At 37.4% G+C, this 21073-nt stretch overlaps 7 protein-coding genes across 12 annotated transcripts; 5 read left to right on the forward strand and 2 right to left on the reverse strand.

The window, feature by feature from the left end:
- Positions 1 to 581: 581 nt before the first annotated feature.
- LOC139109893 (uncharacterized) lies at positions 582 to 1820 on the reverse strand. Its single transcript, XM_070669309.1, has 3 exons — positions 1655 to 1820; positions 1243 to 1497; positions 582 to 666 (listed from the first exon to the last, which is right to left on the reverse strand). The coding sequence occupies exons 1-3, from the start codon at positions 1818 to 1820 to the stop codon at positions 653 to 655; spliced, it is 435 nt and encodes a 144-aa protein (XP_070525410.1). The 3' UTR covers positions 582 to 652.
- Positions 1821 to 2115: 295 nt separating this feature from the next.
- On the forward strand, positions 2116 to 5330 carry Gat-1b (GABA neurotransmitter transporter-1B). 2 transcript variants are annotated; one of them, XM_070669298.1, is made up of 14 exons: positions 2116 to 2254; positions 2319 to 2568; positions 2645 to 2864; positions 2936 to 3037; positions 3110 to 3287; positions 3400 to 3532; positions 3603 to 3737; positions 3803 to 3906; positions 4019 to 4143; positions 4216 to 4328; positions 4423 to 4554; positions 4674 to 4877; positions 4961 to 5128; positions 5189 to 5330. In XM_070669298.1, the coding sequence occupies exons 1-14, from the start codon at positions 2250 to 2252 to the stop codon at positions 5288 to 5290; spliced, it is 1971 nt and encodes a 656-aa protein (XP_070525399.1). In that variant the 5' UTR covers positions 2116 to 2249; the 3' UTR covers positions 5291 to 5330. The 2 variants fall into 2 exon arrangements, with proteins under 2 accessions (XP_070525399.1, XP_070525398.1); XM_070669297.1 differs by lacking the exon at positions 2116 to 2254 and having other exon boundaries at positions 2308 to 2568.
- A 229-nt stretch (positions 5331 to 5559) lies between these two features.
- Positions 5560 to 6929, reverse strand: LOC139109892 (male-enhanced antigen 1). The gene is made up of 4 exons (XM_070669308.1): positions 6830 to 6929; positions 6247 to 6453; positions 6084 to 6155; positions 5560 to 5967 (listed from the first exon to the last, which is right to left on the reverse strand). Exons 2-4 carry the CDS (start codon positions 6424 to 6426, stop codon positions 5752 to 5754), a joined length of 468 nt encoding a protein of 155 aa, XP_070525409.1. The 5' UTR covers positions 6427 to 6453; positions 6830 to 6929; the 3' UTR covers positions 5560 to 5751.
- Positions 6930 to 7280: 351 nt separating this feature from the next.
- LOC139110264 (pancreatic triacylglycerol lipase) lies at positions 7281 to 10668 on the forward strand. 3 transcript variants are annotated; one of them, XM_070669904.1, is made up of 8 exons: positions 7281 to 7479; positions 7676 to 7976; positions 8127 to 8232; positions 9051 to 9199; positions 9554 to 9799; positions 10073 to 10279; positions 10358 to 10514; positions 10594 to 10668. In XM_070669904.1, exons 2-8 carry the CDS (start codon positions 7895 to 7897, stop codon positions 10649 to 10651), a joined length of 1005 nt encoding a protein of 334 aa, XP_070526005.1. In that variant the 5' UTR covers positions 7281 to 7479; positions 7676 to 7894; the 3' UTR covers positions 10652 to 10668. The 3 variants fall into 3 exon arrangements, with proteins under 3 accessions (XP_070526005.1, XP_070526007.1, XP_070526006.1); XM_070669906.1 differs by lacking the exons at positions 7281 to 7479; positions 7676 to 7976 and adding an exon at positions 8350 to 8516 and having other exon boundaries at positions 8142 to 8232; XM_070669905.1 differs by lacking the exons at positions 7281 to 7479; positions 7676 to 7976; positions 8127 to 8232 and adding an exon at positions 8260 to 8516.
- Positions 10669 to 11074: 406 nt separating this feature from the next.
- On the forward strand, positions 11075 to 14224 carry LOC139110265 (ionotropic receptor 75a-like). The gene is made up of 10 exons (XM_070669907.1): positions 11075 to 11331; positions 11401 to 11585; positions 11827 to 12135; positions 12209 to 12336; positions 12420 to 12581; positions 12645 to 12859; positions 12953 to 13167; positions 13256 to 13524; positions 13687 to 13893; positions 13985 to 14224. Exons 1-10 carry the CDS (start codon positions 11190 to 11192, stop codon positions 14085 to 14087), a joined length of 1935 nt encoding a protein of 644 aa, XP_070526008.1. The 5' UTR covers positions 11075 to 11189; the 3' UTR covers positions 14088 to 14224.
- Positions 14225 to 14238: 14 nt separating this feature from the next.
- On the forward strand, positions 14239 to 17173 carry LOC139110262 (ionotropic receptor 75a-like). The gene is made up of 10 exons (XM_070669902.1): positions 14239 to 14645; positions 14725 to 14894; positions 15003 to 15308; positions 15406 to 15533; positions 15625 to 15786; positions 15865 to 16076; positions 16136 to 16350; positions 16424 to 16695; positions 16772 to 16978; positions 17037 to 17173. The coding sequence occupies exons 1-10, from the start codon at positions 14480 to 14482 to the stop codon at positions 17149 to 17151; spliced, it is 1953 nt and encodes a 650-aa protein (XP_070526003.1). The 5' UTR covers positions 14239 to 14479; the 3' UTR covers positions 17152 to 17173.
- Positions 17174 to 17989: 816 nt separating this feature from the next.
- On the forward strand, positions 17990 to 20952 carry LOC139110260 (ionotropic receptor 75a). Of its 3 annotated transcripts, XM_070669900.1 has the most exons (10): positions 17990 to 18167; positions 18242 to 18408; positions 18497 to 18823; positions 18895 to 19022; positions 19108 to 19269; positions 19359 to 19567; positions 19632 to 19846; positions 19919 to 20187; positions 20269 to 20489; positions 20679 to 20952. In XM_070669900.1, exons 1-10 carry the CDS (start codon positions 17990 to 17992, stop codon positions 20723 to 20725), a joined length of 1923 nt encoding a protein of 640 aa, XP_070526001.1. In that variant the 3' UTR covers positions 20726 to 20952. The 3 variants fall into 3 exon arrangements, with proteins under 3 accessions (XP_070526001.1, XP_070526000.1, XP_070526002.1); XM_070669899.1 differs by having other exon boundaries at positions 20269 to 20952; XM_070669901.1 differs by lacking the exon at positions 17990 to 18167 and having other exon boundaries at positions 18324 to 18408; positions 18478 to 18823; positions 20269 to 20952.
- The last annotated feature ends 121 nt before the right edge of the window (positions 20953 to 21073 follow it).

The raw sequence follows: 21073 nt of genomic DNA on the forward strand, positions 1-21073 counted from the left end.
CGCGAGCACCCCGCGCGAAGCGTCGGTGGTCGTCGCGGCACCCCGCGGCATTCCTTTTTTTTTTTCCTCACGCGCTCCTGCCCGACGGCGTACTCCGCTCGGCGAACGCCATCTTGGCTGTACTACTACAGGTTCGTTTCTTTCAGCTGCACCGCCGAACTGGTGCAGCTTGGAAAGAACTAACTTCGTGTCACTCGCTGCAACGCCACCGTCACCGTCGCCGCCGAGCTGTGACGTACTACGTTCGTGAGAACTTTGAAAAATCGCATCGAGCTCGTTTATGCTAATTTTCAGGATTAAGATTAGAATTATAATCCTATAGATTAGGATTTTATGTATAATATAATCTATAAATGACATCACATATCGACGTAAATAATAATTGACGTATTAAATGTGCCTGGAGCACGCTCTTATAAAATCTTATAAAGAGTAAAGAAACCTGTAAAAAAATAATCTAAAACGTATAGGAATTTTTATAATATCCTGTACATTGTACAGATAATAAAACAAATTATTAGAAATAGAAACTAATATTAAGAATGACCATTAATAACCATTACTTTTAAGAAAAAAAAGATACATACATATATTCGTTTTTTTTTCTTCTTATGTGTAATATTTCTTCCTATTTCTATATTTTGATTATTCATTATACGCTTGTACCTAAAAAAATAATTTGTGATTTAACAAATTAAACTTTCAGGAAGCTTAAATCTTCTGCGATAAATACATATCTCGATATTATGTAAAAGTATTTATATAAAGCGGACGTACTATTATTTAAAATTTATATAATAGTTGGTATTTTTTTTCTTTTAACATATAAGCTGGTGGAACTACAAATAATTTATCTTTTTACTTCCAGGCTTAATTGTAGCTCGTGTAATTTACTCCACAATCGTTCTTCAATTTAGTACATAATGAACCGTTGCTACGTGGAAGGTATATGATAACGCGAAAGAAAAGCGGAAAACGTAACGTTCGGTTGGCGCAATTCGCGCGCATACGACCGATCTCTTCGTGTCATACGAGCAACCTAAATATAGAGTGACACTGTGGCATTAATTTGTTGAATGGAAAGATAGATGCGTTCATGCTCGAGGGGGACCGAGCATCATTGTGGGGTAGATCGCGACGGGGTACGGCAGAAATCTCTGCATCCGTGCGAGCCCTTCCTCAAAGTCGCGCTCGGCTGAACGTTCAGCTCGTTTTTTTTTTAAAAAAAAGGGGTGATCTTACCCCTATCAGAAGTTCCGCATTCTGTACCGAAGATCTCGAAAGTGATCTCGCACGTGAAGGAAGCGGAATACTTAGCAGGATGCCGAGATAAGGACCAGTGCGAGGATACCAAGAAGAGATACTGGTGCAGGAAATCCGCATATATTAGATGGTAAAATAATTGCGTACGTATCACTTGTGCAATTTCTACGTAAAACGCATTAATTGTTCCTTCGGTAATGGATCTTTGCTTCTTTGAAGTTACGTAAAAATTATCTGAAACAAAATATAAACTGTTTAATAAGTTGTTATGTTAACTGTTAATTGGCTGAAAGCTTTGATTGAAATTTAACATAGCGATTGAAATTTTAGTGTAGCGATTACTCTGTGCGATTTTAAAATTCTTAATTAAATAAGAAAAATGAGATCTTACTGTTATACGGTGTCGTCGTCGCTGAATGTGCAATATAAGACACATTTATTGCGACACCGCACGGTGCACAGGACACCATGAGTTGAATAATAAAATAGGACAAGGTTGTGACGATGAGAACGCATTCGGTGAACGCTATGATTCCCGGAAGTGGCTCGTTATTCATCGTCCGTCATCATCAAGACCCTTGTCTACTATAATATGTCATACCTTGTACGCGCACCTCGCGCTCGTGCGCGCGACGACGATGACCGCGGGTATTATCACGAGAGAACGCAAATTTAATCTATTATTTATATTACGGACTTATTGCCAGCCCCTCTGTACTCTTCTCGAACCTCTTGTAACACGTCCGGCCACTTTTAAAGGGTTTCCTGTTTGTTAAGGTCGGCGCAACTAGGTAGGACGAGGTCGCGTTACAAAAACTTCCTATTATTATTGACGGCAATTGTCAATCAGCCCTTCGCTCTTCCCTCTCTTTCCACTTCACCATCGGATTCAACAGCCGTCCCGTTCTAACATTTGAATCAGAAAGAAGAGGAGCAAGTTACACACAGTTAGCGAGCCGATCTCCACACGCGGTCGGCCTGTTAGGATGAGGTGAGTTTTTTCAATTCCGATTTTGTCTCGCGATTTCGTCGCCGCAACGAATAATGCCTTCAAGGGGATCGACCGGCCGTCCCAAGGTAGACAGATCCACTAGTCCTCTGCCGAGAAAACCGGCGGCAAGCCCTGTGAATCCGGTGCAAGAACTGAAGGCCCTCTTCTCCGAGCCAACTAGCAATAGAGGCCCCAATGGCGAGAAAGAATCAGACTTCCGATTCGAGGCGATACAATGTCTGCGACAGTCCTCGATTATTAAGAGGTCTTCGCTCATTAAAGCGTTACCGGACCGAGGAATCTGGAACAGCAAGGTAAAACGTCGATCAAGATTCAATCTAAACTGATTGTAATTTATAAACATAATTTTCACATTCTTTTTTTTTACAGGTCGAATTTATTTTATCCGTCGTGGGACTGGCCATAGGTTTGGGTAATCTGTGGCGATTTCCATACCTTTGTTATAAGAATGGCGGCGGTGCTTTCATGGTGCCCTACTTCATCGCGCTCGCGCTGGCCGGTATACCCATGTTCCTGATGGAACTTTCTTTAGGACAGATGCTGACGATAGGTGGTCTCGGTGTTTTTAAAATAGCCCCAATTTTTAAAGGTGACGTTAAAAACGATATTAATTTCATTGAGATACTTTTACGAACAGTAATAATATCGATGCTTGCATAGGCATTGGATATGCGACCTGCGTGCTTTCTTGCTGGACTAATATATATTACATTATCATCCTCGCTTGGGCACTTTTCTATTTCCTGGTCTCTTTACGTCCTGGTAAGTTTTATACATAATTAAAAATAGAGTTATTCAAAGCACTGCATTAATCGAATATAAATTTTAATATAGATGTACCTTGGAGAACTTGTGACAACTCGTGGAACACGCGCTATTGCATCACGCCCGACGAACGTCTGAATGTAACATGCTGGCAAACGGATTATTGGCCGAATAATGTTTTATGTTCTACGTCTCTTGGAAATTTGAGTCACGAACTGCTTAAAGATCCAGTCAAGGAATTTTGGGAGTAAGTAACTGGCTCTGTAAATGTTTGCATTAATTAATTAATTAATTAATTAATTAATTAATTAATTACAATAAGCTCAAACATTATCATTCGCGTCTTTTGTTACAAAAAGGAGACGCACTCTACAGATCTCCTCCGGCATCGAAAACATAGGTAATATAAGATGGGAATTGGCCGGCACACTTGCAGTCGTGTGGATAATGTGCTACTTTTGCATTTGGAAAGGCGTTAAATGGACTGGCAAGGTAAAGTAAATTATACTTACGACTTTATCATTTCCGGACATAGCGAGTAAATTAATATAATGTAATACAGGTCGTCTATTTCACCGCGCTCTTTCCGTACGCCTTGCTGGTAGTACTCCTTATACGAGGTTTAACGCTCCCTGGTGCTGCGGAAGGTTTAAAATATTATGCTACGCCAAATCTGTCGAAACTCGGCGATCCCGAGGTAAAATCATCGATTTTTCGTTTAGTTACACTAAAATGTAAATATTACAATTATTGTGCGTATAGGTATGGATAGATGCAGTAACACAGATATTCTTCACTTACGCTCTTGGCCTGGGTGCATTGGTAGCTCTAGGCAGTTACAATAAATTTAATAATAATGTTTACAAGTAAGAGTCTTCTACGAATTATGTTCTAATCGTTCTTCTCACTTTTTCTTTTTTAAAAAATTGTTTTTGTGTAAAGCAGATTATATATGCTAATTTTATCCGTATATTACAGAGATGCTCTCATCGTATGTGGAGTGAATACTTGCACCAGCTTGCTTAGCGGAGTAGTTATATTTTCCGTAGTTGGTTTTATGGCACACGAACAACAGAAGCCAGTGGCCGATGTAGCTGCTTCTGGTAGCTATTAATTTTTATTCTATCTTTCGAATTATATTGACGCAATAATTTTACTATATTTGTTTCGATCAGGACCTGGTTTGGCGTTCTTAGTTTATCCTTCGGCAGTATTACAACTACCCGGGGCATCAATTTGGTCGAGTCTCTTCTTTTTTATGCTCCTTTTAATAGGATTGGACAGTCAGGTAACGTACGTTCATCGAATTCAAGGATAGATATCCACTCTATTAGAATTACTACGAATTATAACGTTGATGTTAAAAACAAGTCATATTCCAGTTCTGTACCATGGAGGGCTTCATTACCGCTGCCGTAGACGAGTGGCCGCGAGTGCTTAGAAAACGGAAAGAAGTGTTCATCGCAATCGTATGCTTGATCTCCTACCTAATCGGGCTTCTGTGCGTGACGGAAGTAAGTATTAGTACGCTCGAATAATAAAGTTTCTATACAAAAATTTAAAAAATATCTTACGTGTAAATTAAGATCACCTTAGATTTATTCTAATTGATGAAAACTAATGTTATATCCAGGGCGGTATGTACGTATTTCAATTATTGGACACGTACGCTGTAAGCGGGTTTTGTTTACTCTTTCTGATGTTCTTCGAGTGCATCTCCGTCTCATGGGCATTCGGTGTGGATCGCTTTTATGAAGGCATACGGGATATGATAGGCTATTATCCTTGTTTCTGGTGGAAGATATGTTGGACGTTTACCACACCTGCCATTTGCGTGGTAAGACCTCCAATTTGCTCCAATGATTCAGAAATAGCATGTGCCACTTTCTGTTTATAACACTTTATATCGTGTATATATAGGGCGTTTTTATCTTCAATATCATCAAGTTCGTCCCTGTGAAATATCTTACGTATGAGTTTCCATGGTGGAGCCATTTGCTAGGATGGCTTGCGGGTCTTTCCTCGATGTTATGCATTCCAGGCTACATGATTTACATCTGGAGCGTTACACCCGGAACTACCTCAGAAGTACATAACATCGTGAGTTAAAGAATAAATAATATGATAATAATGATTAATTTTTTTTAGAAATATCGGAAATTGATAAAAATAGAAGATGATATTGCTGCCTTACGAAAGAAACTCAATCCAATCAAAGCCGCTGCCATCGACGTGGAGTTTGAACTATAAAATCGCATCATGCCTTCTTTATATAGATTAAGCGATATACGATGATGAAATATAGGAGAACTCATAATGGGATGTTTGCGGTTCAGAAATATGTCACATTTCATTAGTATAGCACCGAGATGAGGTATCATGTGCGTTTTACTCTTTCAAAGCGCAGTCTCATCGAAAAAAAAGAAAAATGTCTATTAATTAAATTAATCTAATATATATCTTATAATCTGCTTCTAATATACTATATAAAAAAATAATAATAAAGCTATACTTTACAATTTGTCTCAATATTTTGATTTATGTTCCTTTCACCTCACAGGTATACATCCTATGCATTAACAAGAAGATGCTAAAAGTCTATTTGAGACAGCTTTTAGCTTAACTGATATAAAAATCAAATATTTAATATTCCAAATAATTCTAGATGTCACATACAGCTAACTGTAAAGATTTTAACTTTTTTTTTGCAGCTATACGTCCTTATTCTGCATCTGTTTAATGCGTACAAGAAGCTGCTCTTTCCACTGTTCTTCCGAAATTGTGCTCGCCCATTGTGGAATGGAAGATTCAGGGAGAGTAATGGATGCCATTACAGATTTTACTTCTTTAATTTTTGTTGCATCTAGATCAATGTCGGAACGATTGTGCTGACTGGACCAGACCTCCAATGTCTCTGAAGAACAATTCTGAAATATTACAAATAAATTTTGTAATTGTTTCTTAAATGTACTGTTCAAATACTTATAAATACTTAATGAATTTTTGTTAACATTTTCATAGCAAATCATCTTACAAGACTTACATCCTCAGTTTCAGTTGTTGAACTTGCTGATGCTTGACCAGATTCACCAATTCCAGGTAACCATTCGTCATTCTAAAATGTAAAACAAGCGTTTTAATTAAATTTAAAAGTTCTTTTTCTCAAGGAAAAAAAAATACTGCTACTTTTTGTGATGTTAAAGTACCTCCTCCTCGCCTAAAATAGGATCGGCATCAATAGGAACTTGGGATAATGGCATATATCCTGCCATACCCATATCATCATCATCGCTTTCCTCTTCATCATTTGCTACTCTTGCATCCAGGATTGCACTGGAAACTGTCAGACTTTCCTGAGCAGGTTCTTGCGTCGGCTCAGGTGACATGATGCATCAACGTAAGTACAGTTAACTCTAAAATAAAAGAAAAATTAGCGCAAATATAATTTTAACATACATTATTATCAACGCGACATTTACAAATACATTTCTCAAACATCGATAATATCGATACCAATATACGATAACGAAAATTTGATACGCCGCAAAAAGAAAAACAGTTTATTAGACAATTTATTAATACAATTCAACGAAGAAAATTCCAAGCAACCGACAAACAAATCAGACCACGATAACGGAAGCAAATTTCAAAAGAGTAAGGAATTAATGTCGCGAATAAATCAACGTTTCGTTTTCTTTTTTAAACGATTACGACACAAATACGTACGCCGATAAATCGAAAGGAAACAATCCAGCATTAAACTTATCCATTTATTTATTTATTACGTACCATTACATCTTGACAACTCGATCTAACGTCACCTATTCCTGTTGCTGAGATAATATGGCTACGGCTAGCCAATAGACGGCGTTGTTAACACAAGCCCAGTAAGGGCTATCGCACATGAAATGCATAAAAAAGCCGATTGGCCCATTGGCGAATACACAAGAAAATGGACCAATCAGCTTTCTCATGCATACGCTTATGCATCATGTGTGATGGCCTTTACTTGTGTTAATTACGATGTAATTCATCGCACGTATCAATTTATTGACCTGTTAAAAATATTTATACACGTCAAAAGGTAATTAGTGACAGTATCGTGGATTCATAAGATCGTTTTCGAAATTTAAAAACTTGTAAATTTATATAAGTTATATAGATTTTTATATGCACAACCTACTTACGGATGAAATTCAATTGTCACAGTAAAAGAAAAAGAGCTGCGTGAAGCACAATCTGTCGAAGCACGTCCGAAGATTACATCGAAGTCACTCTCCTCGACGATCGGTATTGCCGGGCGTAAAACTTTATATAAATTTGTTATCGAATTATTTCGGAGGGGGCAGTCCGGCCAGTTTTTCTCCAGAACAAATGAAGTTCTCAAAAAACACGCGACTTCATTGTAACGTCCACCTTCACTTTGACACGTCTCTAAGGTATATTCTAAAAACTCCGACGCGTACGACATGTATATTACCGTTTGAAAGTTTACGTATAACATAAATTATTAATCTTGCAGGTTTCTTAAACTTTATTAAGTATATCAATTCTTAATTTTCAGAAAGCTGGAACCGTACGTATTGGCGCTCATCGTCGTTTATTTCGTTCCTAATCTATTTCGTAATTTTTCAGGTAAAAATGCGCCCGACGTGCGAGGAAATGCGATTGCCGAAACGCGCGTTAATGAATCGAAGAGGCAGCAGCGGTGGCAGCAGCGTTAGACGCTCTTATCGTATTCCGACAGCTGGTGGAGGAGCAAAAAGAAAGGCGCGCGGGATGAATGACGGGCCCAACGTTAAGCCGAGCAAGTTAAAGTAGTAATCCGGTGCATCTCGCGGAGACGGGACTGGTATGTCGCGCAGCATCACGCCCGGAGACATGTCACAGGTCGTCGAGCTTTTCGTCCTTTCCATCATCCTCCTCGCTCAGTCAGGTAATCAACGCTGGCCTTAGATATCGCCTTGGGACCAATAGAAAGCGAACTTCTTTCGCTGGCTCCTTCTCCTTTCCCCTCCGTCGCCGAATTTCGCTCGCGACAAGCGAGTCTAATTGAACCTGGACTAATCTATCTGGTTAATTACAGCGCACCCGTATCCGGAAAGCACACAGTTGAATGATAACGTTGCGCGGGCGTCGATCGTCGAGACGGTGTTAGAACACGAACCGGCGACCTTCAAATTGTATACCAGGTTCGTAGTTCTTTTTTTCCTCTTTTTTTTTTTTTTTTTACTGTGACAATGATTTGCAATTGTCATCGTTCTCTACATCTTGGTATGATTTTTTAAATAACAGCTGTATATATATAGATATAAAGGGTCCGGTTAGAAGAGGACACGAAAAGGAGGCAGTCCATGCTCGGCTTGGGGGTTGTGCAGGAGATATTTCAGCGTTTGCACACGGCGATCAAACCTGAAACTAGATTGCATCATATGAATTGCGTGGTCACATTTGTTCTCCTCGATGTACGTCGGATGTTCGTTTCCCTTTATTTCCTGAAATAATTATTTTACATGCAATCGGCCGGAGGAGTATCTTGGCGCCGATCGAGAATCAATCACACGCCGACGCGGCTAATTTCTATTGCACCATGGCACCGCTATCGCCGGCTTGCTCCGTAGAGGATGCGTCAATTTTTTAATGATACGTGCAATCAGCAGGCATTCTATTCTCAGCGCTGACGTTCGATCGACTATCGAGTGTCGAGGCGCCGCGCCGCGTTGACGCCTTAATATCTTTGGATTGACTCCCGCCTTCTTTTTTTTTTTCTTTTTTTTTCTTTCTTTCTTTCCGGCAAACAAGAAGATTGGGAAAGGCGCTTCTCACGACATTGTTCTAATTTTTCTCTTTATCACGTCCGAAGATATGAATGACAAGTCGAGGAAACTTAAACGCGCGACAAGCGCGTCTACGCTTTTTGGATTGGAATTTTATCGTTTAATATATTCAGGATGCATCAACGTCGAAATGAGAATATCTTTGTCTTATACTATTCTATCGCTTTGCGCAGGGAAAACCCTTTCGGCGAAGAGCAATTGTTCCTGAACAATACCGAGGTGCTGTATGCTTCGCATTTCAACGAAAGCCGGCCGACGAAGTTCATCGTTCATGGATTCAGCGATACCGGAAGCGAAGGCTGGATACGTGATTTAATAGACGGTGGGTGGACTTAGGTATTGCGTCATTATACTCGTGTTCTTTACCACCACGCCGCAGTTACTTTCGCAAACAATCAGGGTCAGCCTATTTCGGTAAATACGGAATCGACGTCGTTGTCAGTTCAAGGGTCAGCATGATAACGGCTAATTAATCGTTTTGCAAGTTTTTATTCATTTTCTTTCTTTCTCTTGTCAGAAACTTTACGGAAGAGTTCTAAGTGCCTTTTTATATCGCGCGTAAATTTTTTTTTTTCCTCCGGTAATCCCTTTATCTCTAAAGCATCACTTACAAATACGTACAACGAACATTTTCTTTTAATTTATTGAGTGATATAACATTTAATTGCATTTTTAGCGTATCTGCTTTATCAGGATGTGAACGTGGTGGTCGTCGGATGGGGAATCTTGGCATCAGACGCCTACCCGGTGGCTGCTAAGAACACACGTCTTGTTGGTGATTACTTAGGCCAGTTCTTGGATTTCTTAAATCGAGACTCGAATCTAGAATACAAAGACGTGCACATCAGTGGTCATAGCTTGGGTTCTTATGTGGCGGGTTTTGCTGGAGCTTATCACGATGGACGTGTCGGGAGAATAACAGGTAGATTATACAAATACGCTTGAGTTCGAGGCTATTAAGAAATATATATAATTTTTAATGTAGTCGTTTATTATACGATAATTTTGTGTGTTAAAGATTTATTTACAATGTTCGTTCTGGACATATTACTGATAAGACAGCTTATGACTGACAGCATTGAGGAATAAATTAAAATGAACAATGCAATTATGATATTTGTTATCGGTATTAATGAATTATGAAAAAATATTATACATATGTCACGAACATAATCTTACGATTTTCCTCGGAAAGGATTGGATCCTGCGAGTCCTTTGTTCGAAACCATTTCCGGTGTCGTCGGTCCAGAATACCGGTTAGATCCAACCGATGCTCAATTCGTTGATGTAATCCATACTAGCGGTCCGGTTTTCGGATTTTTAGCACCGTTAGGACACGCTGATTTTTATCCTAACGACGGCAAGATTCCACAACCTGGTTGTTCTTTTACGCCAACAATAAGTGAGTATTGCCAAATGTTCATATTTAACAAAAAGATTATTTCTGAGTAATGTTTCAATACTTTTTTTCACATTACAGCTTATTGTAGCCATTCGAGGGCTCATCAGCTTATGACTGAGAGCATTGGCAGCACGGTGGGCTTCAAGGCGAGAATGTGCGACAGCTGGGAAAAATACAAGGAGCAACTTTGCGATTACAATCCGGTCGTATTGATGGGCGAATATGCTTCTACCTCGTAAGATATTTATAGATTTGTTTTTAACCTTATAGAAAACTGATTGCAATTCATCACTATTAATCTTTTTCTCGTCTAGGTTGCGTGGCAAATTTTATCTGTTGACCAACGACGCTCCTCCTTTTGCTCTACAATAAACTTTTTCGAATATCGATTTTGACGGATTTGAAAATTTGCGAACCCATGATTACGACTCGAGCGGCGGACACGCAATAATCTGTACTAGTCATTGATAAGTTACTTTATTTATGAAAGCTCTTCGATTCTGAGTGCGTACCAACTGTACGCATCATATCAGAATATATCCTTAATATACGTAATGCTACAATGCATTTGAAAGAGTACAAATTATATTAATTGAGATTACTATTTGAAATCGATATTCTTTTCGCAATAACATTTTCAGTTTTATCAAACTTATAATCTTTTTAATGAAGCCTCTAACCTTGTTTTTTATTCTCAGTCTCTTAGAAATAATCTCGTTTGAAACGAAAGAAATAGAGTACAATAAAATAATAATTAGACAAATATGTGAATCGATCGAAGGAATTAATATTTTAAATCGTAAAAATGCTTTGAATATTTGACGATGCGTTCGACATAGTTTTACTAACGATTGCTTCATTCGCCTTCAAACTGCTGATACAATCTTTGTAATCCGTATACATTTAAAAAATGCCACATAGAAGTTTGAAATTATTGTCTTTATCGTGTCTATTACTTGTTTCTCATGCAAACGACAACATCATGGCTCGAGATTATTTTACGTATAAAGGCGTATCCAACGTCGTTGGATTTTCTTGTGGTAGCCTCGAAAGTGCGTAATAATGTTTCAATAATTAAACATATCTGTGTATAATTATTACCAGCTTCTCCTGCATGACAGGCAACGTGAAATTTGCAAGGACATTCAACGATGTTTTTGTACTTACGTCGCTATGGAGTCTTGAGTCCGTGAATGGATCATCGATACGTACTCTTAGAAAACTTTTACAGAACAACTATCGAAATTTAGGCGTTTATGTGGACACACGATGCGACGGTCACAATTACACTGTAATATATTCTGAGGTAAAAGAAAAAAAAAACTTCCAAAAAATTTTTAATTATGTGTATAGTATATTAATTGCACTAAGATAATATACAGTTATAAGAATATGTAATGTAATGTACAATTATGAAAAAAAAATTATGTGCGTGAAAATGTAACCAGAGGAGGGGAGAGACAGGCAAGGGTCAAGAAAGATAACGAAGTTGTAGATGTTGAAGCAGCAATGACAAAGTTCTTGGTATTAATTTCTTTTCATTTAAGGCTACAAAATCTTTTTGGTTCGACGAGATGCACAAATGGCTAATTTTGGGAAGGAAATTAAACGACACCGTGAGTTTGTTAAACGACGACTCTTTTGGCGTGGTGACCGATATTACAATTGCCATAGAGAATCCGACCGGATTTGATTTGTACGACGTGTATAATCCTTGTAAAGCACGTGGTGGTTCTTTGAATGTAACCGCTTTAGGCTATTGGACCGAAAAGTCTGGCATGGCAATTAGATTGAAGCAGCCGAAATACGAAAGAAGATTTAATTTACACGGCATGAAACTCAAAGTGGGAGTCTTAGTAAGCAATCGATTAATTTTTAGCAGTGCAATTGCTAGTGTACGTTGTGATTTATATTCTGAAAATTTTACAGCTGCCACGTAAGTTTTATAACTTGTCCACGGAGGATATCGTGTTGCATCAAGATATGAAGGCAAAATACGGTCGATCGCAGTTCCTGTACATGATTTTATTGCACATGGCTGATCTTTTTAATTTCACGTAAGTATTTTTTGCAACAGCAAATATATTTTTATGAGAGTCCATACTGTTACTTAAAATAATTTTTTTTAATTTTAATTAAGCATTGAGATCGTGGAAGTGGATCCGAGAAAGCGACAGGATAATTCCGCACCGATGTTCGTTGCTTTTCAAAAGAAAACTGTGGACATCTCAGCCAGCCCAATTGTGATGAAGGCAGAAAGATTACGGTCCGGAGATATCATCGGTCCAGTATGGCCAATGCGGTGCGTAATTTCATGATAACAAAGTGCTGACCGATGCATGAAAAAAAAAAAATTTTTACGCAGATCGTGCTTTTTATTCCGGACAATATCTTCGGCGAGCATGAAGACGGAACAGTTTTTGCGACCATTAAATATTAAAGTCTGGTACGTGATGCTCTGTACGATAATAGTCTCCGCGTTGATTCTGGTAATATTAATCAGACAGGAAGGCATTCGTAGCGTGTCAGAGGGTTTTAACATTTCTATTCTTTTTACAATAGGCGCTATTTCTCAACAAGGTACGCTCTGTTAATTTTCTGTTAATAACTATTCAGTAAAATAATGCACAGGAAATGATAAGCCGTCGATAAATTTATTTTTATTTTTTTCAGGTTCAGTGTTCGTTCCAGTGCATTACGCGGGTCGTATAGCATTTATACACATTATGCTCTTCAGCGTGTTAATGCTGAACTATTATTCAGCGAGCATCGTTTCCGATCGATTAAAAAATGTCGGCATAAAAATGAACGACTCGCTGATTAGTTTAGCAGACAGTAATCTAAAAGTGGCTGCCGAGCAGACGCCGTACGTTCGTTCTTTTCTACAGGTAGATATTCTTACGTACTTGCTGTACATAATCTAATGTGGTGCATCTTAACTTAACTCAAATTAATTTTTTTTTTTTTTTATGAAAGACACCGGAAAAGGAAGTACGGTATTTCAACGCAAAACGATGGGACAAACTGCCGGAATCTAAGCGTTATTTACCACTCGAGGAGGGTCTGGATCAAGTAGCTAAAGGTGGTTTGGCTTATCACACATCGATTGATGCTGCGTATCCGTATATCGAGCGACACTTCTATCCACGAATGATATGTGAGCTGACGGAAGTCCATCTCTTTCGCGCGATTCTTGCCCTTTGGGGAAGATATAGAAGCCCGTTCACTCCGTTATTGAGAATCGGGTAAGAAATACACAAAAATTGACGCTTACAATTATAATTACTAAATTAGTTATTCCTAAAGTCGCATAGTTACTGACTGTGTCGCGAGTTTCCGACCAAGTAGACTTAAATTTCAATTCTTTTACCTGTAAACGAATTATTATTTAACGTTCATTATTGTAGTTTAATTAAGATGTATGACATGGGCATACGCAAACGACAGCTGAAATTTTGGTCTGCGAGGAAACCGTTTTGTCCGAAAAATATGCTAGTCGCAGAACCGCTGTCTATTCACGAAGCTACACCTATTTTCGTGTTCATTGGCATCTCGACCGTACTATCTCTCGCAATTTGCATAATAGAGAACCTCATTTATTGGATATGGCCTCGGTAATGATTGGCGTTAAAGAATTGAGCAATTAAAAAAAAAAAGTAATGCAAGATTTCCATCATTTAATGTCTTTCTCTCTTTTTTTAATAGGTTATTAATGTCTTCTACTAACGAACTGTGGAAGAAATTGTGTTTCCCGACATTGGCGAGAAATACACCTATTTCGCGAGATGAAATATTGTCGCGCGAATGACTAAATCACATCTATACTAATTTGACGCTTATTTAATTAGATTTGATCACGGATAGCTTGTGAGTTTGTTTATTCATTAGATGAACACGGAAATAATTAATCACTCTCATGCGCAACTTGCTAGACTGACTGACAGTGACACGTTTTCTAGTTCTCATTTCTCGATAGAATATCGTAATATTAAAACGATAAATAAAAGATTAAATCTTCGATTTCAAGACATTATAATTAATATTATATCGTTGCTGAAAAATTCAAAGCATGTCGCAACCGAACTCGTGCAAACTTAATCAAACTGAATTTCTATTTCTGTTATTTCTTTCGTATTCGTATTCATACGTACGAACTCAGTGTTGCATAAAATTCGCGGACTTTACTTTTTTGACGGCGATATGCATAATCTGAAATTAAGGCGTGGTGTAATGTACACAGTATTTTTTTTTGTTATATTAAAATTTACTTGTAACGTTGACGCGAAAGACAGCGATTTCATTCGTAATTATTTTGTTAACAAAGCAGTGCGAAATGTTGTAGGATTTTCTTGTGGAGATTTTACAAGTAAGTAAAATGCAACTTATCAATGTCTTTTAACATTTTTGTTCTTTTTTTTTACACGTTTTTTTTTTTTTAATTGCAGGTGATTTTTATTTCCTGAAATCGTTAAGCAGAGCCGGTATCTTTACAATTATTCGCAGACATGATACAGATATCAATATACGACGGTTCTTGAGTACTGATGTCTGGAGCTTGGGAGTGGTCGTAGATTTACGTTGTAATAATAAAAGTGCCGTGACAATTTTTGCTGAGGTAAGAGACTTTATAAAATCAATTTCTATCGATACTATTACAATATTTCTAATTTTCTCATGTAAAGAAGAAAGAAAAGAAAAGGAATTAATAATTTATATTTATTAGTCCTCAAAGTATCGTATGTACGACTACTCGTATCACTGGTTGGTCTTGGGGTCAAAACTGAACAGCAGCGTACTGTTCTTGAACGATAGCGCTTACGGCATCACGACCGACTTAACTCTCGCAATAACAAACGGTAGCGGCTATGATCTTTACGACGTTTATAATCATTGCAAATATCGCGGAGGTGCACTGAACGTGACGAGAATGGGTTCGTGGCAACCGGGAGGCCTTGTAATTACTCTGACTCAACCCTTGATTGAGAGAAGAGCTAATATGCATGGCATGACGTTGAAAATGTCAGGCGTGGTATGTGTCACCGAATAGTATATTTTACAGAAAAAAATATAGAAGAAATATTTAATTATGTTATTATTTTATGTGTTATCGCATACTTTATTTTCAGATACAATATAGGCCGAAAAACATGCGGTTGGAGGATTACATGCAGGACATTAACACCAGGTCTTTAGACAGCATGCATAAGTTCGTGTACGCAATGATATCTCACACCGCTGATCTTTTTAATTTTAGGTATTAATTTTTTTTTTTTAATTAAAATAGATTTTAATTTTGTATTTTTAGTAGTTAGTAATTAATAATAATATTAATAATTTTTTTAAAGCGTACATGCTTCGGAGATAATTTACTGGGATCGTCACAGCGTGCATGGTTTGATATTTGAGATCCTCCAAGCAAATTACATTGACTTTGGAAGCAATCCTAGGATTATGGTGTCCGAGAGATTAGATTATGCCACTCTAGTCGGCGCGGCATGGCCGATTCGGTATAAAGACTTTTCTTTGCATTAAAGAATCGTCAAGTTGAACTTTAATAAATATAATCTCTTTTTTTTTTTTTACAGACCTTGCTTCATGTTGCTATCTACCCCATCGAACGATATTAAACTTGAGATTTTTTTTAAGCCGTTTGCTATTGAAACTTGGTATTTGAATGCTATATTCATAGTATTTTTCATATTTGTAATGAGACTAATAATGAAGCACGAAGAAGAAAGTAAAGAGGAGAAGTATTCCGGTGCTGTAGTTCTTACTATCGGCATCACTGCTCAGCAAGGTATAAAATATTGTAATATTTAACATATATATCGTCTTTAATCATAATTTCTTTTGCAGGGGCAAATTTTTTTCCTGAACATATTCCGGGTCGCATCGCTCTTCTACAGATTGTCATATTCAACTGGCTTATGTATAATTATTATTCGGCCAGCATAGTGTCGGCTCGTTTGAGCGAACCACTCGATATGATGGAAGATGATGTAACAGTTCTCGCGGATAGCGATCTGAAAATCGCAGCGGAAGCTGTGCCGTATCTAAACTACTTTCTTTATGTATGCATGTTTTTGGACACTTAATTATCGTACGCGTTCTAGGATTGTAAAACGTTTCAATTTTTATTTTCAGAAACTTAGCTCGGAATCGAATTATTTCAGAAAGAAACGTTGGGATCCTTTGCCAGAGGCAAAGCGATATCTCCCGATAGAAGAGGGTATGAAGCAAGTCAGCGAGGGTACTCTGGCTTATCATACAGATCCGAACACAGCGTACCCTTACATTGAAAAGACATTCGAACCAAACAAGATTTGCGCACTGACGGAAATCCATCTGTTCAAACAATCTGTCATGGGTATGTACGCCAGCCGCAACGGTCAATTCACCGAATTGGCAAAAATCGGGTAAGTTCTGCTTTTCCTAAAGATTTACTATACTTAAAGCTTCCACTTGAAGAAGCAATTAAGACATTTTTTTTAGGCTATTCAAGATGTTTAATACCGGGTTACGCGACCGACAGATAAAATATTGGTCGAGCAGAAAGCCGCAATGCCAGCTCGACACGTTGTCCACAAGAAGTATATCTATATACGAGACTGCTCCAGCTTTACTTCTGTTAGTTTTTGGCGTACTTAGTGGAAGCATGATATGCGTCGTCGAGAATTTAGTCTACTATCGATTCACAAAGTAAGCTAAAAATACTTACGTTTTAATCTAATAAATAATTATCGTAACTTTATTGCAGAGAAGAAATAATAAGTCGATTAAGTAGTGTTGTAAGTCAAGTAAGTAGTGGTGATGCAGAGGTGGTGGCCGGTACAAGCGAACATAATTTAACCGTACAAACTGTCTCACCTTAGAAAGTAAAATATTCACAAGTCGTTCGTGTGCGGTAATTGGTACATTCGTTAGTGTCTCGTTATCATATATTTATTTTGTGCAAAGGGACAGCACACGGTATCAATTTTTCTGTACTTAATATTTGCTTCAATAAAACTGTGAGCTCACTTTGCATCGTAGAACAGTCTCTGGAGGAACTTTCTCGCGATTACGTTCTTAAAAAATAACCAGGGACAATAAACAAGAGGACAAACAAATCGATTGTAACAGATTCGACTTAAGTTCAAGGTAAGTGATAATAAAGATCGAACAAGGACTTAAACCAGAGAGCTTCAAAACAGAAAAGGGAATAGTGCTGTATAAAAGGTGTCTCGCGAACATTGTAAAAACTTTTTATATATTGACTACATAAATTATTGTTATACTTAGACGCGGCATTCAGCTACAGAACTCAAAGACTATTAATTAAATTAATTCTCTGAAGAAGAATTCAATTCTAAATTAGCAGGAAAACGTGACGAAGTGAACGACGGAAATAACAACGCACCATGTATATGGTTTGTATCACAGTAGCCGTGATTATGCTGTCATGTCAATGGACGTTATGGATGATTCCGAGCTCCACATATAGTTTCCACCGTCTCTAATTCTGTACCCTTATTCTATAAGTTCTAACGACAGTTTTGTGACCGTTACGTTATCGTTACGTAGATATAATAAATAGTAAAAAAAACCTGCGCAACGACAATATAATGATCACAAAACTGTTGTTAAAAGTTACGGAATAGGTTCTTTGCTATTACCTCGGATATAAAATAATCTTGGTTTTCTATAAAATAATGATAAGACGGAATAGGTATGGCATTATCACGACTTCGTAGTGTCTGTACAGTGAAGAAGTGCGCTATGTATCGGATTTTTGTCTTGCAAACATTGTTCGTTGCCGTCTACGCGCAAACCAGCCAAATCGTACATGACTACTTCGTCTACAAGAATGTGACTAGAGTCGTGGGATTTTCCTGTGGAGATATCGATGGTGAGTTGAGTTTCGTGCATAAAAGTTCTTAATAAAGTAATATAAATAACTGATTAAAGTTTCTCTTTATACAGAAGATTTTTTCACTGTGAAACTGTTGAACGGCGTCGGAATATCTACGGCAATTAAACCGGCTGGATTACAAATCGATATACCGAGGTACTTGGATACTGACCGAACTCTAGGTGTATTTGTGGACATACGATGCCCGGATCAGAATATCAGCGGTATTTTCGACGAAGTGAGAGTTACATAAATTCATTAAAAATCTCTAAAGTGATTATATATTTTTACTTTGAAAATTAAATAGGAATAAAATGTGTATGCAGGGTACAGCTCACCGTATGTTCGATTATTCGTACGTTTGGCTGATTTTCGGAAGTAATCTGAACGATAGTCTGCAAAGCTTGAACGACAGTGGTTTCAGTATAGTCACAGATTTTGCGATTTTGCTTTCGAACGAATTTTCGAATGAAAATGAAACTGACTATGACATCTACGATGTATACAATCACTGTAAAATGCGCGGAGGCGAGCTCATCGTTACGTGGATAGGCAGTTGGAGGGAGGATGAAGGAGTTACAATTAATTTAACCGGTTCAAGGATTAACAGGCGACGAAATTTTCATGGATTACAGGCGAAGGCTGCAGGAATTGTAAGTCTTAAAAAAAAAAAAAAACGCTACTTTTATATTATATTTATATGTATGAATGATTATATTCGTAGGTGCTGAATAGACCGGAAAACGTGAGTTTGATAGAATATTTGGAGGGCGATGGCCTCGAGATCATGGACAATTGGCCAAAGTTCGGACATACTCTTCTTTCGCACGTTGCCAATATATATAACTTCACGTAATTAATTTTTAAATATCTAAATATATGTATATAATGTATAGTCGCATAATGCATAGTCGCTTAATGAAGTTTTCGTGAGCAGCATGGAGCTCATCGAGATCAATCATTGGGAAAAAAACGATAGTAACGGTCCTTTGATGAGTACCTTGAAGAGAGATGACGCCGATTTAGGATATTATCCATCCATTCTGACGATCGAGAGATACGGATACGCACGTGTGATATTTCCACAGTGGCCCACGCGGTAAGCAATATGATCAACGAACAAAATAAAATATATTAAATAATAATACAAGATCTGCGCTTTAATCTAATATGCAATTAATTTCTCAGTACTTGTTTCATGTTTCGAACCATACCGGCGATGAAAATGAAACCCTGGATAATGCTCAAGCCATTTGCATCGGATACGTGGTACATGATCGTTGTATACATGGTGATTACAATTGTCATTTTGTCCTGCATACTGAAGCTGGAACGTTTCGACGATTACGACTATAGCATTTCAGCATTAATTACCATTGCCGCGTTATGCCAGCAAGGTATTTATTATGACTGCAATAGTAAAGGTGTAATATGTTCTTTCGTTTTCGTAATATCGGCCAGGTTTTCCTTCTCTAACTGATCAATCAGCGAGCCGAATCGCCTTCATTCAGATCACGGTCTTTGGCCTGTTGGTGTACAATTACTATTCGGCAGCAATAGTGTCAGCTAGATTGAACGAACCTCTTGAAAAGATGAACGATTCGTTATATTCGCTAGCAAATAGTAAGATGCAATTCGCAGCTGAAAGGAACGTTTTTTTTAATTTTCTGTTACGGGTAAAAATTTTGTAAAATTATCTTGCATTTTTCTTTTTAGTTTAATCACTCTAATAAACATAATTGGTTTAGAACCAAAGACCGGACGTGCAATACTTTAAAGATTCTTGGAATGCTGTACCGGAATGGAAGAGATTTATTTCACTCGAGGACGGCGTAGAAAAAATAAAAAAGGGAGGCTACGCTTATCACGCAGATCCAGATGATATCTATCCGTTCATCGAAAATTCATTCGACAAAGAGATGATTTGCCAGCTGACGGAAGTTCACTTGTTACAACCTTCCGAGTTGGGTTTGTGGTCCAATCTTAAGAGCCACTTTCATGAAATTTCAAAAATAGCGTAAGTTTATTGTTACAATGTATTAAATAACGCAATTTTTATTTTAAAAATAAATACTAAATAAAAATTATTAATCTACAGATTATTAAAAATAAACACTTCGGGACTTCGGCGACGAGAGATAAGTCGCAGGTCAGCCAGGAGACCTTATTGCCCAGACAGCGAAATCTTTGTATCCAGTGTGACAATCTACGAAGCAGCTCCGATTTTGTTTTTACTATTCTTCGGCATGATAATTTCACTTATTATATTTGGTATGGAGCACTTTCTCTTCTACGTGATGAATTCAAAACGAGCGTCAGGTATTACATCAGCTATTAAATCAGACATTAAGTCCATAGTTAAACGAAGCAATAAATTAAATATTAAATCAGGTAAAAAAAATGGTATTAAACCGTTCCTTAAAACAGGAATAAGAATTGATAAAAAAAGTAAATTCCCGCTAAGAGATAAACCACCGGTTATAAATAACGTTATTTTGGTGCTTCCAGAAGCAAGTAGACTCTTTGAACAGGTGCTTATGTCAAAGCGATATTAATAAAGGATATGAGAATAAATAAAAATCCTAATACATATAATGGAATCCAGAATATTTAAGTATATTATTTATTAGATAATTATTAGATATTATAATAGCACAATTAAGAATATTTAAATAAGTCCGAAGGGACAGCACGTATTATTACGTATATATAATTATTACTGATGTAATATTTTTCAGTTTAACATTTGCTTTAATAAAGTCGTAAACTTAGCATCACAGAATATTCTCCGGAGAAAAACTTTCCTATACTTTCGTAGAAAACAGCTGGACAATAGAGAGACAGGTAAATCAATTGTAACACATTCGATTTAAGTTCAAGATAATTGATAAGGCATAAAGGCA

The sequence above is a fragment of the Cardiocondyla obscurior genome, linkage group LG19 (assembly GCF_019399895.1).
Source record: "Cardiocondyla obscurior isolate alpha-2009 linkage group LG19, Cobs3.1, whole genome shotgun sequence".
NCBI classification, from domain to species: domain Eukaryota; kingdom Metazoa; phylum Arthropoda; class Insecta; order Hymenoptera; family Formicidae; genus Cardiocondyla; species Cardiocondyla obscurior.

Excerpts from the sequence above, each read along its gene's own strand:
- Gat-1b (XM_070669297.1), top strand. The coding sequence starts at position 2,308 with ATGCCTTCAAGGGGATCGACCGGCCGTCCCAAGGTAGACAGATCCACT. Across the intron at positions 2,865-2,935 it reads AATAGCCCCAATTTTTAAAG|GCATTGGATATGCGACCTGC; the intron begins GTGACGTTAAAA and ends ATGCTTGCATAG. Across the intron at positions 3,533-3,602 it reads GCGTTAAATGGACTGGCAAG|GTCGTCTATTTCACCGCGCT; the intron begins GTAAAGTAAATT and ends AATGTAATACAG.
- LOC139109893 (XM_070669309.1), bottom strand. The coding sequence starts at position 1,820 with ATGAATAACGAGCCACTTCCGGGAATCATAGCGTTCACCGAATGCGTT. Across the intron at positions 1,498-1,654 it reads GACGACGACACCGTATAACA|ATAATTTTTACGTAACTTCA; the intron begins GTAAGATCTCAT and ends ATTTTGTTTCAG.
- LOC139110262 (XM_070669902.1), top strand. The coding sequence starts at position 14,480 with ATGCATAATCTGAAATTAAGGCGTGGTGTAATGTACACAGTATTTTTT. Across the intron at positions 14,646-14,724 it reads TTCTTGTGGAGATTTTACAA|GTGATTTTTATTTCCTGAAA; the intron begins GTAAGTAAAATG and ends TTTTAATTGCAG. Across the intron at positions 16,077-16,135 it reads CGGCATCACTGCTCAGCAAG|GGGCAAATTTTTTTCCTGAA; the intron begins GTATAAAATATT and ends TTTCTTTTGCAG.
- LOC139109892 (XM_070669308.1), bottom strand. The coding sequence starts at position 6,426 with ATGTCACCTGAGCCGACGCAAGAACCTGCTCAGGAAAGTCTGACAGTT. Across the intron at positions 6,156-6,246 it reads CTATTTTAGGCGAGGAGGAG|AATGACGAATGGTTACCTGG; the intron begins GTACTTTAACAT and ends TTTACATTTTAG. Across the intron at positions 5,968-6,083 it reads CAACAACTGAAACTGAGGAT|AATTGTTCTTCAGAGACATT; the intron begins GTAAGTCTTGTA and ends GTAATATTTCAG.
- LOC139110264 (XM_070669904.1), top strand. The coding sequence starts at position 7,895 with ATGTCGCGCAGCATCACGCCCGGAGACATGTCACAGGTCGTCGAGCTT. Across the intron at positions 7,977-8,126 it reads CATCCTCCTCGCTCAGTCAG|CGCACCCGTATCCGGAAAGC; the intron begins GTAATCAACGCT and ends GGTTAATTACAG. Across the intron at positions 8,233-9,050 it reads ACCTTCAAATTGTATACCAG|GGAAAACCCTTTCGGCGAAG; the intron begins GTTCGTAGTTCT and ends CGCTTTGCGCAG.
- LOC139110260 (XM_070669899.1), top strand. The coding sequence starts at position 17,990 with ATGGCATTATCACGACTTCGTAGTGTCTGTACAGTGAAGAAGTGCGCT. Across the intron at positions 18,409-18,496 it reads TCAGCGGTATTTTCGACGAA|GGTACAGCTCACCGTATGTT; the intron begins GTGAGAGTTACA and ends ATGTGTATGCAG. Across the intron at positions 19,847-19,918 it reads TTTTTAATTTTCTGTTACGG|AACCAAAGACCGGACGTGCA; the intron begins GTAAAAATTTTG and ends TAATTGGTTTAG.
- LOC139110265 (XM_070669907.1), top strand. The coding sequence starts at position 11,190 with ATGCCACATAGAAGTTTGAAATTATTGTCTTTATCGTGTCTATTACTT. Across the intron at positions 11,586-11,826 it reads ACACTGTAATATATTCTGAG|GCTACAAAATCTTTTTGGTT; the intron begins GTAAAAGAAAAA and ends TTTTCATTTAAG. Across the intron at positions 13,168-13,255 it reads ACGTTCGTTCTTTTCTACAG|ACACCGGAAAAGGAAGTACG; the intron begins GTAGATATTCTT and ends TTTTTATGAAAG.